General features: G+C 46.4%; 1 protein-coding gene across 2 annotated transcripts in view; it reads left to right on the top strand.

Moving 5' to 3' along the window:
* Positions 1 to 15,000, top strand: part of mpped1 (metallophosphoesterase domain containing 1) — a gene marked incomplete at both ends in the record, with an annotated part of 149,285 nt that overhangs the window by 73,664 nt on the left and 60,621 nt on the right. For both annotated transcript variants that reach the window (XM_080754596.1, XM_080754595.1), the window contains one exon: positions 9,958 to 10,183. In XM_080754596.1, coding sequence (XP_080610722.1) covers positions 9,958 to 10,183 — 226 coding nt within the window. The remainder of the gene's footprint in view (positions 1 to 9,957; positions 10,184 to 15,000) is intronic.

Genomic DNA, 15,000 nt, shown 5'->3' with positions numbered 1-15,000 from the left:
AAAGTGGCTTTTGAATTCAAAGACAAAAGATGGTGGTGGTGACACACACGCACACACGCACTCACTCACACGCACGCACACACGCACGCACGCACGCACGCACGCACGCACGCACGCACACACACACACACACACACACACACACACACACACACACACACACACACACACACACACACACACACACACACACACACACACACACACTGAGTCTCGCCTCCAGTATTTGAATTTCTCTCTCTCTCTCTCTCTCTCTCTCTCGCTGCCCCATTTGTCATATCCCTCCTCACTCTCCGTGCGTTCCTCCCTTCCTCCACCCAGCGTATACTATAGCTCTCTCACCCTCTTTTTGCCACAAACACGTCCATCGGCATCAGATGAAGAGGTCTGTGATGGAGCTATTGATTTTACTCATGGCTCTGTGCGCTTTGTGGACAGGAGCAGTGGCTGAAAGCATTGTTGGAACAGCGTTTTGCTTTCGTGCACGGTTGCTGGTTTTCCTTTTTTTACATTGTATCTGTGATTTAAATCTGCAACCTGAAATCATTTAATGATTAAAATGTGACTTTAACAAATCTGTATGGTAGAGATTGTTAATAAATACTAAATAACTAGCACATCTGCAGTAGTTGGAGGTGGTCTTCCTTCTTTACTACTGAGTAGGGGTGGGCGATATGGTGATAATTATCGTTGAGACGATACAATGTCTCCACGATATGCCTTTTCAGAGATATCGTATATATCGTGATACAATGAGGGAGCCTTGTAAAAAATCCTGTTGAATTGTTAATACAGAGATTCATTGAAGAATTCATTTAAATCTGCATTTTGCTCTAAATCAGTAGTTCTCAAACTTTAAAATGTCATGGTCTCTACTTAACTCTGACATTATACAAATGAAACGGGTCCATTTGGTTTCATTTGTATACTGTCAGAGTTACATACTTGTAAAGTTCAATTTAGACCTCCCAAAAGGAACCCAGAGAGTCTAGTTTTTGTCAAGTAACTTGAAAAAAAATCACACCCGTGTGAAGTGGAGCTGTGTGTGTGTGTGTGTGTGTGTGTGTGTGTGTGTGTGTGTGTGTGTGTGTGTGTGTGTGGATCATGTGTACCGATTTTTGTGACATTTGAAGAAAATATGTAGGAAAAGGAGCAAAAAGTGTGTTTTGGAGAAAATTCAAGATGGCGGAAAATCTATCATGGCGCAAATGGGCGTGGCCTATATGGGGAGATGCGTCATGACCCAAGGAATCCAGGGAAAAAATATTTTTAATTTTCCGACCTACGGTTCAAGAGTTACAGGCCAAAACGTAAAGTGGGGTGTTATGGCGCCACCATGCGGCCAAATGACACAATTATGTTTTATTTAATCCTTGAAATCATTATGAACCTCCTCTCCAAGTCTTGAAACTCTAGCCCCTATGGTTTGCGAGAGACAAATAATTGAATGTGAGTTTTTGCGATTCCCATTATAAGTCAATGGGGAAAATTAATTCACTAATAAATTAATATCAATTAAACTATAGAACCTTTCTCTTAGAAAAGTAATAGCCCACGATTCCCGAGTAAGGCGGTCGATTTGACATATGGCGCGAGTGTGTGGTGGCAAAACTGTGGGACTAGTGGCGTGCCGAAGTTTAGGAAGTTCAGGCTACATACACACACACAGACACACAGACAGACAGACAGACACACACACAGACCCACACAGCCACGTATAGGGAGCCTGTGCTTCACACAGCTCCAATAACCATAAAAACCAACGTGAAAAAGAATCTTGATAAAATCGTGTATCGTGATACAGCTTGGGAACATATCGTGATATTGTATTTTTCCATATCGCCCACCCCTACTACTGAGTAAACTTTCCACCTCCGAGGAGGAAAGCCTGGTATTGGTTTTAAATGGGCCGTGTGATCCGGTCTAGGCGTGGCCTAAACCTGAAACAGGCAGAAGAAGCAGCGTCGCTTTTTTTTTGGTCCCCACTGTTTGTTTCCCCAATCACTATTTAAATGCTCGAGAAGTGCAGTCTTGCCAGTCGCTATACGAGTTGGACTAAAAGATGGATATACCAAACTAACCTTTCCAAAATATGGAAAACTACGCCGCTTCAAAGGGTTTATTGCGACCGTCAGGTCGCAGTTACTATCAAAACCTCCACCAGCTGTGTGTCACGTCACGCCACCGGCTGTCTGTCACACTTTTCCCCTACTCATATCTCAGATTTTTAAAAACACATTTTTGGACACTGCTCCTACAGATTTTGCCCTAAAATCACGCAAAGTGGTACACAGTAGAGATCTTCACGGGTCCAAAAAATGGTCCCGAAATCGAAATGGACCGTAAAATTTCGACCGATTCCGACCTGTTCCGAAATAATAATCAAATTGCAAAACCAAACCCGAGTGGCCCGTAACGTCTTGTCCGATTCCTTCCCGTTCCGACTGACTTTTCCTTTTTTACAGACCGAAACCCGTGACATGTTGTCCCGAAATACTTTTATTTCCGAGGTTCCGAGAAACCCGACCATTTAATCATTATTAAAACCCTCTTTCATGTAAGTCACTGCAGCCGTGCAGCCGTGCAGCCGTGCAGCGTGCGCTGTTAACTGATTGACAGGCAGAAGAAGGCTGCCAAGGAATCTATAATATTAAGATCGAAACAAAAGCCAGGGATAGCATGCATTAGGCACGCACCAAGATCTTTTCCCCCGCTGTTAAACTGATCCTAGACCAGCATTATCATGTCACTGTTACACAGCCATTCATCTCGCTGCCTCACGGCTAACAGACCTGATCCTAGGTCAGCCTAAACACAGCACACACGTTAAACAGAACTCCAGTAGTGCGTTCCTTATAGCGCACGCCAGCGCGCGCGCACACACACACACACACACACACACACACACACACACACACACACACACACACACACACACACACACACACACACACATTGATTGATTGCTTTACAGTTTGCATAAAAAAGCAGCAAGTACACATACAGTACGAGTCCTCTTGGGTCCTCTCGGGTAATACACATAATGATTGACAGCCCCATGTTCCGAGGGAGATACGGCCATTCCGACCCGGCTCCGAGTGACTATGATAAAACACTGACCGAACCTGGTACGGATCTCACGGGTCCTCGGGTAATTTCGGGGTCGGGCCCCCCGTGAAGATCTCTAGTACCCCAGTATCTCTAAAGTCATGTCATCAACATGGACAGACCAATTTGTGTATACATGCGACCTGACGGTCGCTTATCTCCCGATTAGGGAGTCTTACTGGTTGGGTGGGCCCTAAAATTATGCCCTTGAGCGCAGGGAATTAGTTTCCGTTTTTGATAGTTCCGCCCAAACTGTAGTCCGTCTGATGACTACAACATGACGTTAGATTGTTTCCGCTCCTGACCGGATCAGAATACCCAGAATGCTACTGATCCCAGGGTAACTACTGAGGAAGTTTGACTCTGGTCCATGAGAAGTAGCACTGCCTCAAGCTAATAAGTGCCCCTTATGAGCCAAGCAGAACTCCCTCTTGACTGAGCTGCAGAACTTTGCTCTCTCACTGGAAACTAATGATGGGACGATATGAACATTTCATATCACGATTATTTTGACCAAAGAAATCGCGATTTACGATATTATCGTGATCATCAAAATATCCCCAACATCCATTATCCTGGGGTTGGAGATTTGGTAGAGAGTGAAAAAACGACTGTATCAAGTACGTATATTATAAGTACGTTTTACCAATAGAGGTTTTATATGGTACCCGGATATGCAGCTCGGCAAATAAAAGGTGAATTGATCCCAGCGCATGACGGAGGACGATATCACGATAAATGTAATCTCCACGATACGATTATCGTGATTGTTTTTTATCACGATAAATGATAATATCGCTTATCTTCCCATCCCTACTGGAAACCCAGGTAATCCCAGACAGGACATAAAAGTTACAGCTTCTAAAAGAAAGAAAAAGAGACTCATGTACCGCTAGTTGACGTCCAGCCATTTGGTATTCACATGTTGTCATTTTTACAGCCCCTCCACTTTCCGGAGAAACTGTCAAAAAATTCATCCATGAAATTGCAATTTAATTCTCCTAAGTATAGGGTGGGGAAGGGGAGCCGGTGGCGCCCGAGTGCAGCTCGTCAATTTTATTTTTCCAGCCGTGATTTACTTACCGCGTTTTACAGTTGGCCGTCAAACTTCATGGGGAAACGGAGAAAGAAAAAGGGGGAAAAAAAGTGCTCGCGCTGCAGGATTTGCAAGTAGTCGGAGATGGCGTTTTATTTGTTCTAAAATTTATGAGTGCCTTGTTGTTCTAACGCTATCTCTCTCCCTCACGTCACTCACCCATTCTCTCTTAACACTCACTTAGTTACACGCACGCACGCACGCACGCACGCACACACTTGCACGCCCGCGTTCGTGCACACACACTTTCCGGGGATTGAACATGTGAGATTCCCATTAATCCTGGGTTATCTTATAGTTGGATGTGTAGGTCAACCCATCTCACTTAATGGGTTGGGTTCATGGGTTTGGTCCCTGGTGCAGTCGAGCTCTGGTCAAACGTAAAATGAACGTTAGCGTACCTCATGCATCAGACACCAAGGAGATCCCAACTAAACATCACTGCAGGGTCGATGGTCAACCTGCCCAGGGTTCCCCAAGTGGCCTCAAGCCACACAATACACAACGTACTGTACATACAGTACCTATGACCTAGGGATGGGACGATATGAACATTTCATATCACAATTATTGTGACAAAAGAAATCGCGATTTATGATATTATCGCAATAATCAAAATCCATTATCCTGAGGCGGAACATTTGCCAAAAAATAGCCGATCTACAAGCTCACAACATGTTTTGGATGGGCTATTTTCATAGTGGGACCCCATCGTGTGACAAAGTAAAAATCATGGAGGCCATGAAGGCCATGGCCGCCGTTGCCCCTCAGTTTGGCCTTGTTCCCCTCAAACCAATGGCATGACCTGAGGCCACAGTGGCCTTAATTCCCCAGCTGACTGTACCGCTTTCTCCTCTGTCTCTTTCTTGTCAATATGTAGACAGTAGACACCGGTGTCTCTTTCTTGTCATGTAGACAGTGTCTTTTGTTGAGATTCTGAAATCTTAACTCCCCCGAGTCCCCATCTTTAAACCAATCCAGAGACTTTTATTGGTGCAGGGCCATCATTTATCTATTTCACTGCAGATTAGGTTCTCATCCCTAACCCTTAAAGATTCAACACATTCTTTCAATGGACTAAAATCTTGTTTTATTTGATGGCCTTCCTGCCCTGGCACTTGGCCTTTGTGCACCAAAAAATGGACACCACCAAAGGCCAAGTGGCCTTGCCCCTGGCCTAAAATGATGTAATTCCAGGCCTGGTAACAAATGTACATTCTGTATAGGCTGTGTGTGTGATCGCCTGAGGTGTGCAACCCCTCATTAAGGCAGTTTATTGAACAGTTTTTGGTACCTGCTGCCAGACAGCTAAATCTAAGCCCCCCCCCCCCCCCCCCCCCCCCCGCCAAACAAACAGGAGTGATGGGGGCGGGAAACACGCACGCACTGCAGCAATGGCCGCTCTTGACAGATTCTTTTCATCCGGTTATTGTTGTTCTCACTCAAGGATTTTGGGCTTTTCCGAAAGTATTTCAGTCCCTCTCTCTCTCTCTCTCTCTCTCTCTGTCCTCCTCCTCCCCCCTCCTCCACCCGTCAACCTGCTTCTGATTGGCTGTTATGACAGCGCCGTTCTCTGTGCTGTCAGGCTCTTCTGAAGCGCGCTTTAATTACTCCCCTTTTTTCGCTAAAGTGACACTTGCACACACGCGCGGCAAATAAAAAACACAAGCAAACGAGGACACACAAACACACAACATGCTCAGCCAGGGACGTGCAGAGAATGTAAGAGAGGCAGGGGCTAAAATTTCTAAAAAGGGCCTTTGGTGAAAATATTGAAATGTTGAAAATATTGAAAGCTTCAAGCTCACAACGCGTCGCAGGAGGTCAGCTATTTTTGGTACTTGATTACACACTAAACTAAGCATAATCAAGTTAATACTGGAGAGGTAGCATATGGCATGTATTTCTACACAGAGAGGGCAATTCTTTCTACATAAGATACTGCATTCAAGTTCAGGAGAGTTTGGACAAGGCAATTCTCCTGAATGCCGCCTTCAGGTATGGCATGGAAAGAGGGGCATTTGTATTTCTTTCACCATAGTAAAAACTTGCATTCATGGTCTGGAGAGGGCACTTTTTACAGACGGATAAAAGGGCAGGGGCCCAAGCCCCCTTTGATGTCTTATGTGTGCACGTGCCTGTGCTCAGCAGTGTAGCTGTAGCGGCGTGGCAACGCGTAGTCAGAACGGCGCGGGGATTGAACTCTCCCGTCAAGACGCTCCACCTGCTAGACGCAGTGCATGGCGCCGCGCCCGGCCGCGCCCGCCAGACGACGCAGACCCCCCAGATGTTTGTCACCACTCCTTCTTTCATTCCTTCTCTCTCTCTCTCTCTCTCTCTCTCTCTCTCTCTCTCTCTCTCTCTCCCCGTAGAGCTGTGAAAACATTGGGGGATATTTAGATTTTCTTTTTCTTCTCAGTAGCCAGCAGCTCCAATCGATCTGCTGGGAAGTACGCACACACACACACACACACACACACACACACACACACACACACACGCACAAGCACACCTTACCCCCCCAACTGTGCTTGGCACTGAATAGCCAATCAAATCCATTGAGATGGAGGTGTGTGTGTGTGTGTGTGTGTGTGTGTGTGTGTGTGTGTGTGTGTGTGTGTGTGTGTGTGTGTGTGTGTGTGTGTGTGTGTGTGTGTGTGTGTGTGTGTGTGTGTGTGTGTGTGTGTGTGTGTGTGTGTGTGTGTGTGTTGGGGGGGGGCTATGGACAGAGTCTGATCAGAGTGAGGGGATGATGAGAAGAAGAGGGGAAGGTGGGGGTGCGTTGGGGGGGGGGTTGCATACCGGCTGCTGCCGCATAGTCAGTAAATGTTTAATATTCTGTGGCAAAACATTTCAAAATGATCACATGCGTGCATGTGTGCCGAGTATATGTGCAAACGTGCACTTGCGGGTGTGCACGCTCGCACACACACACTCTCACACACACACACACACACACACACACACACACACACACACATGCCCCCCCCCCTTCTTCTGTCGTGATAATAATGGCTGATTCATTGTGAGTCGCCTGTGTATCAAAAATAGCAGATCTACAAGCGGCGTACCATTCCGACGACGCCTTGTGAGCTTGTAGCTTCATGGCCATTCATTAGATTTGGATTTTTGCGTGAACGACGCCTTGCGCACAACGTTGCTATAACTCAGGCTTTGGATTCCCCTGACGGATGCTTTTGAGATATGCTTCCATAAACAGGAGGCTGGAGACTTTGATAGATGGCCGAGAAGCACAGACAGATGTACAGATTAATAGAGATGACAAAAAAAAAACACAGAGAGAGAGAAGCTCCTCTTCCGCTTATAAACTCTGTGTGCCGTCTGGAGCCTAGGGGGAGGTGTGTGTGTGTGTGTGTGTGTGTGTGTGTGCGCGCAGCGCGCGGTGGGGAGGTGTGCGGTGGGGAGGTGTTTTTTTTTTTAGCAGGGGGTTGTTTTTGTGACTGTCAAAAATTTATATCCGTTTTTTATCCCCTCCCTTCGCAAATCCTGTTGTTCATCTTCCTTCTGTTCCTCTTCTCCCTCAGGGGTGTCGCACCAAATTCTAGGCCCTGGGTACCAGGATACACTCACATTTTGTGCTTTATCTACTTGAAACTAGAAGCAGTGCTCTTCCGAGTCGGACACTGCATGCATGATTTTTTGAGGCATTGTGTTCCAAAAATGTGTTTTGCTAAAGTCTACCTGCTGGTGGCGCTATAACAGGCCAATGTGAAAAGGGTAGCATTTGTTCCTTGACGTAGTGGGAATATGTGTGGCAAATTTCACGGTGATCGCAAGCTGCATTGATGATTTGAGGCATTTTGTTAAAAAATGGAGCAATCCTGCAAACTTTGGAAGCCAATATTATCCAATTAGGATGGAATATGAAATAGCAGACGGATCAGACTTGATCACATGACTATGGAGATACTGTGTACTGATTTGCATGATTTTTGGAGAAAATCTGATGGAGTAATAGCAAAGAATGTGTTTTACATAAGTTGTCCATCTAGTGGCGCTATAAAAGGCAAATGTGAAAAATGCAGGGCAAAGGTTTATCCTTAGCCTCTAGGGAGGGCACATACAAAGTTTTGCACTTATTGGTGGAGTTAAAGGAAAAAAACACAAATTGCCCTGTTATAGCGCCACCTTGAGGCTGATTTGAGAAATTTCACCAAGATTGCACGCTGTGTTCATGATTTGAGGCATTTTGTTCAAAACGGAGCAATCCTGCAAACTTTGGAAGCCAATTGTAGCCAATCAGGATGGAATATGGAAAATCGGACAGATCCATGTTGATCACATGACTGTAGAGATACTGTCTACTGATTTGTAGGATTTGTGGACAAAATCTCTAAGAGTAGTGTACAGAAATGTGTTTTGCAAACATCGGCCTCATGGTGGCGCTAGAACAGGGTCATTTGAAAAATGTGGGGCAGAGGTAGGGTTGTTCGATATGGCCAAAAAATAAAATCTCGATTATTTTCTCTGAAATCCCGATTTTCGATTTCGATTTCGATTTTTTGTTAAAAGAATAATACATTGTTTCAACTATTTTGTTTTCATTTAAAAAATGCAAGGAAATTATTATTATTTTTCATTATTGTTTCATTTTTTGTTTTTTTTTATATAGCCAAATAGCAAAATGCAATAAAACAATAAGGGTATTAATAATAATAACTTTAGTTGTGCAACAATCACATCGCGTCCTTAGTGTTTCATTATCAATAGTGAGTGACAAAACAGCCAAAACAAGCCAGCTCTTGGAGGCTGGTGAGGCATTTTGGTAGGCATTTCGCCTACCAAAATGTAATTCCTGGCTACGCCCCTGCCCTGCACCACTCATGCACGGAGATGTTGACTGATTGTAAACGGAGGCGAAGCGCTTCGCTTCCCGACGCAAAATTAACACAGGGACAGTAGGAGTAGACTACAGTCAGTAGGTGGGTAACACAGAATTAATAAGCTTCTTTCAAACTACAACAAGTAAGTAAGTTTACCAGCTCAGCAGCGTTTTGTTCTGTTTGCTGCTTGAACCATCGCGAGTGAGCGCAGTGCGGTTTTGAACTCTGCTCAGTCTGACGTGCGCTAAACGCGCATCAAAGAAATTACACATCAGATAGAAAGTAGTATTAATTTGGTGTCGGACCTTGTCGTCCTGCTTTAGGAGGACGGGGCTGTGTACTTTTTGCGCGTGCAAGGCTCCAATGAGTAAGAATTTCCCTAATTAAAGTGAAAATCGATTTTACGATTTCCATTTTTTTAAATCGTCCAAAGGAAAAAAAACGGGTTACGATTAAAAATCGATTAATCGAACAACCCTAGGCAGAGGTTCTGAACTGGCATCCAGGGAGTGTGTGTGCTCATTTTGGCAGCGACCGGGCCAACGGTGCCGGAGATTAGCTCGTAACAAACTGGATGGACGCACGGACGGACGCACGCGGACGGAGGCGAAAACATACTCTCCCCCATGCCTTCGGCTGGTGGAGACAAAAAGAAACATAGGTTTTTCAAAAAAACCTTAGAAGGATGTGAAATATTCAAAGACTTTTCACAGCTTTTCAAAAATAGCAGATCTACAAGCTCGCAGCGCGCTGTGAGCTTGTATATCTGCTATTTTTCAATAGCTAAAGTATAAAATAATTAAGGCCCCTTCCACCTTGGTCCTACTTTTCCCCCGCCCCTTGTAACACCCATGTCTCCCTCCTCCTCTCTCCCCCCCTGCCTCCTCCCCCCTCTCTCCCCCCCCGCAGGCACCTTGCCCTATGACATCAAGATAGTGATCGCGGGGAACCACGAGTTGACCTTCGACCAGGAGTTCATGGCCGACCTGATCAAGCAGGACTTCTACTACTTCCCCTCGGCCTCCAAGCTGAAGCCCGAGAGCTACGAGAACGTGCAGTCGCTGCTCACCAACTGCATCTACCTGCAGGACTCCGAGGTCACCGTGCGCGGCTTCCGCATCTACGGCTCCCCCTGGTGAGTGACCCTCCCAGTAGTCTCACGTAGCCAGACAACTATTCCACAATCTCTGAATGCTATATAGAGTCTGGAACGGCAGCTCCCGAACGGCGAGTATCGGAAGTAGCCACTGCTGCATGGAACTGTAGTCCCATTGAAAACATAACAGAAACACAATAGCTCAGACAAAGTCATTCGAGCGGCCTATTCTTGTTATGGGTGTATAGTTTAAGAAAACGTTTGAAAACATCATGGAGGTAACACCAATAACACCAGAGAAAGACCAAATAATGCCCCCAGAAATGTTGAATGGAGACATAACGCTTCCAGTAGGACATGTTATTGCTACTGCACCAAAGGAACGGTTGCGTCACATCCGCTTTATCTCGCACTCATCGTTTCTATTTCCGTTTGCCAGACTGTATGCCGGGAGCATTTGCCCAAATCGCGGAGGCAACAGTCTGGCCTCGCGAGACTACCCTCCCAGTGACCCCCCACCTCTACCACCTACCTCAGGGGTCCCTGAGAGAAAGATGAAGCAGGGACCCCCCGCTACATACTGTATAACAGGGGTCTTCAACGTTTTCATCTGGCCAGTGATGTATATCGGACCAGTTACCCATGGAGACCCCTGCATGATGGTCAACAATGTTATGTCAAAACATGCCCATATATGGGCATTAACAAATATGGGCATTCCATAATAATAATATAATAGAAATTACACGGCTAATCTACCAACAAGCCATTCTATTTCAGCTGCCGAAGTGTTTCGGGGAAGGTAGGGTGTAAATCAGAGTAAAGCAGGCTCTTGGGCCAGTTCGGGCCTTGGGATTGATGACATCAGAAATCTTCATATATGTGCATAAAAGGGTTTTTTTCTCTGGGAATGACATTATTTTATCCTTTATTAATAATAATATGTATTAGAGATGTTACCGATCAATCGGCAATGGATCGGATCGGGCCGATCAAAGCGTGATCGGTGATAATCGGTGGTTTAGATCAAAAGGTAAATTCACCGATCCGATCCGATCGGTGCATCCGATCAACCAGCCGTTCAGTATGCCCACTTGAGGCCATTTTGGGTATTGATTTCCACAGTGCTGAAGGAATAATTAGTTACTGCTATGATAATAAATACATAGTAATGCTGGTAAATAACTATAAGGCAAATATATAAATGAATTCATGAGTGAATTAATTAAAGTTAAAACATTAACATTTAGAAAATATAAATAATATATAAATAATAACTTGATCGGATCGGTGATTGGTCGGTATCGGGTGATCAACTTTTGTGATCGGTGCTCGGTGATCAGTTCCAAAAAACCTGATCAGACCATCCCTGTATCCATATACATACAATATATTTTATGCCCATACATGGAGATCCCTATCTGAACCAGCCACACAGATATGGGCCATGCCTTTGCCATCTGCCAGTGATATATATCAATGACATCAGGGATCTTCATAATGGGCATAAAAGGGATACCCATATATGGACTTTTACATACAGTAGGTGAGTGAGGTCATAGTATGGATATCCAGGGTTTGATCTTTGATGAGGTGATGTTGAATAGAAGAGCGCTGATCATTTCCGGTGCCGTTGTCATCTGCCGTAGCCGTACAAAGCTTAAATAGCCTACTGTGTGCTAACTGGCTCCTGTGCTGTATAGCTACCTCTCTCTGTCCCGTTGGCTTGTTCTTGTATTCAGCCATTTAGAAGCTCTCTGTATCCCTTTAGTGAGCCATGATCCGATGCTCTGTGGATTGTTTTAGTCTAGGGACTGTGCGTGCATGCGCGTTGCGTGTGTCTGTGTGTGCGCATGCGTGTGTGTGTGTGTGTGTGGGCCCCCCTGTGTGGGGTAATTGGTCCGTGGTGATAGCAGGGTCCCCAGAGGTCTCACTCAGACCACTGCAGAGAGCCGAGTCACAAGAACAAGAGATAGGGAGGGAGGGAGGGAGGGAGGGGATAATGGTTGAAAGAAAGAGAGCAAAGAGAAGGCAAATGAAGAGAGGGAGGAGAGAGACCCAGAGGCAAAAGGGGGATGAAGATTAAGAAAACAAGAGGAGAGAGAGAGAGAGAGAGAGAGAGAGAGAGAGAGAGAGAGAGAGAGGAGGAGAGAGAGAGAGAGGAGAGAGAGAGAGAGAGAGAGAGAGAGAGAGAGGGGGAGAGGGAGAGGGAGAGAGAGAGAGAGAGAGAGAGAGAGAGAGAGAGAGAGAGAGAGAGAGTCCTAAAGGGGAATAGAAGATGCTGTGCATTGCTTCTATTCAAATACACTAAGTGATAGAAACCTTTTTTACCCCTTTGTATATTAAACACTTGAACTCTAGTGTCCATATTCTGAGCCAAAAAAAGCCGATCTACAAGCTCACAACGCCTCGCAGAAAGAGGTTTGGTGTATGAGGGGGAAAAAAGAGCAGACTAAGTACAGAGGTTCAAGTGGTTAAATATCTGAAAATGACATGAATCCAAAATACACTGATGATTGTAAAATATGCTATGCACTGCATGCTTTTATTCAGATACACTGGCTGGCCCTAGCTGGTGAAACAAACACGTGTGTGTGTGTGTGTGTGTGTGTGTGTGTGTGTGTGTGTGTGTGTGTGTGTGTGTGTGTGTGTGTGTGTGTGTGTGTGTGTGGTGTGTGTGTGTGTGTGTGTGTGTGTGTGTGTGTGTGTGTGTGTGTGTGTGTGTGTGTGTGTGTGTGTGTGTGTGTGTGTGAGAGACACCCTCAGGGTGTGTTCCTCCAGCTCAGAGGGGCTCCAGCTGGAGGCTCCGTGTGTTCCCCCCTGTCTGCTCTCTCTCTCTCTTCATCCATCCATCCTTCCGATGGTCGGTGTGCTCCACATGTCGCTGGCTGTGCTGTCCCATGGCTGCGGATCTCTCTCTCTCTCTCTGGGCTGTCCCATGGCTGCAGATCTCTCTCTCTCTCTCTCTCTCTCTCTCTCTCTCTCTCTCTCTCTCTCTCCTCTAATCTCCTGTAGTAGCTGTGGGACAGCCGCACGCTCCAATCCCGTCACCATGGCGATGCCAGGCCGGTGCTGGCGCAGCTTTATGGCCCATGGCCCGCCGTGCGACTTAACCCCCCCCCCCACCTGCCAGCTCAGGGCTATCCTGCTCTCTGACTGACTGCTTGCCTGCTTGGCTGAGTGAGTGGCTGGCTGGCTGGCTGGCTGGGTGGGTGGCTGGCTGGGTGGGTGACTGGCTGACTGATCGCGGGGGCTTTGTCAAGCTATACCTGTGCGTGCGTTTGCGCAAGTCAGTAGAGAAAGACAGACGAGTGTGTTTATGTGTGTGCCTTTTTGCGCGCAAGATGTGACTGACTGACTGACTGACTGACTGACTGGGTGACTGACTGACTGGGTGACTGACTGACTGGGTGACTGGTTGACTGGTGACTGGTTGACTGGGTATTGGATGGTCTGAACATCTGGAGCGTTCATTTAACTTTTGAGAGTGTAAGTGTAGAAATGGACCAATGAAACACTGTAGATTTGTCTGTCTGTCTGTCTGTCTGTGTCTCTCTCTCCGTCTGTCTGTCTCTCTTCGTTCACATCTGCACTCCCTCACTCTCCCTCATCCTGTCTGTCTCTCCCTTAGTGCGGGCCCTTAAGGGAGACACATCCTACTTAAAGCAGATTTTTTCTGGGTATTTTCCTCTGTATAGAAAGTCGATGGGAGTCCAACTTGATTTGGCCGCTGTGACGACCCCGAAGTTTCAAACTCGGGCGCCCTAGCTAAATCATTAGAGCATGCCCTGGGCTACATCTGTGCAAAATTTGGCGCTTTTAGACTGATTAGCACAAAATGAGCATTTGCTCCCCTTAACACATGGGCTGCTCAGGTTTATAACATTTCTAGCTGTTGCTGCTGCCGCCGTTCACTCACGCTTTATTTTGAAGAGCCTCGGAAGCTTTGTGCGTGTGCACATGGGTGTCCACTGACGATTGAGGAAGATAATCCATTTGTTTACAAACGCTCGCGAAACTAAAATCCAAACCGCGGCCGACCATCGCGGTAAAGTGTCGCCGTGAAAACAATCAGATCTCTGCTTCCCTGGCATTCTTTTCACCTCATTCATAGATAAAGCACTTTTTATGTTTCAGAGTAGAATGGAAATCAATGCAACCAGCTCGTGCCATTTTCTCTCTCTCTCTCTCTCTCTCTCTCTCTCTCTCTGCTACGGGGTGACGTATGGACTCGGGTCATTCAGAGGGCAGGCAGCTGCACGTACAGTTAACCCTTCGTTGTCTCGTTCAGGAACGAGACAACTCCTTTTGGCAGGGTGACCCCTAGTGGCCTTAACTCGTTACTGAACGAGTTTGGCACCCAAGTTGTTAAGGGCCCGCACTACCTGCACATATTCCCTCAGTCAGCCTTGTTTCCTTTCTTCTGACTACCACTCCACCTCTCTCTCTCTCTCTCCCTGTCTCTCTGTCCCTCTCCCTCTCCTACTCTCTGTCACTACATCCCCCCCTCCCTCCCCATAAGCCGTCTGCCGCTCCTGTCATCCATTCAGGGGCGTCACAAGGGGGGGGGGGGGGGGAGTGGGACTGAGTTACTAGGGCCCAAGTTGGAGGGCCCTATTTTTATACTTTAGCTATACTCACAGCGCGGCACCGAGTGCGGCGCTGCAAGCTTGTATATCTGCTATTTTTGAAAGGTTGTGATAATGGGTGCAAAACTTTGAATATGTGTTTTTAAGCAAACATTTGTAACTCAAATTTTGCTTCTGGGGGGGGGGGGGTGGGGGGTGGGGGTCCCTGAACTAAATATTTTGAGATGGGGGTCCGTGGCCAAAATACATGTAATTTTGGGGGTCCTT

This window comes from Nannobrachium achirus (genome assembly GCF_963921795.1).
Source record: "Nannobrachium achirus genome assembly, chromosome: 23".
NCBI classification, from domain to species: domain Eukaryota; kingdom Metazoa; phylum Chordata; class Actinopteri; order Myctophiformes; family Myctophidae; genus Nannobrachium; species Nannobrachium achirus.
The sequence above is the reverse complement of the archived record's forward strand: the minus strand, read 5'-3'. Positions and strand labels throughout refer to the sequence as shown.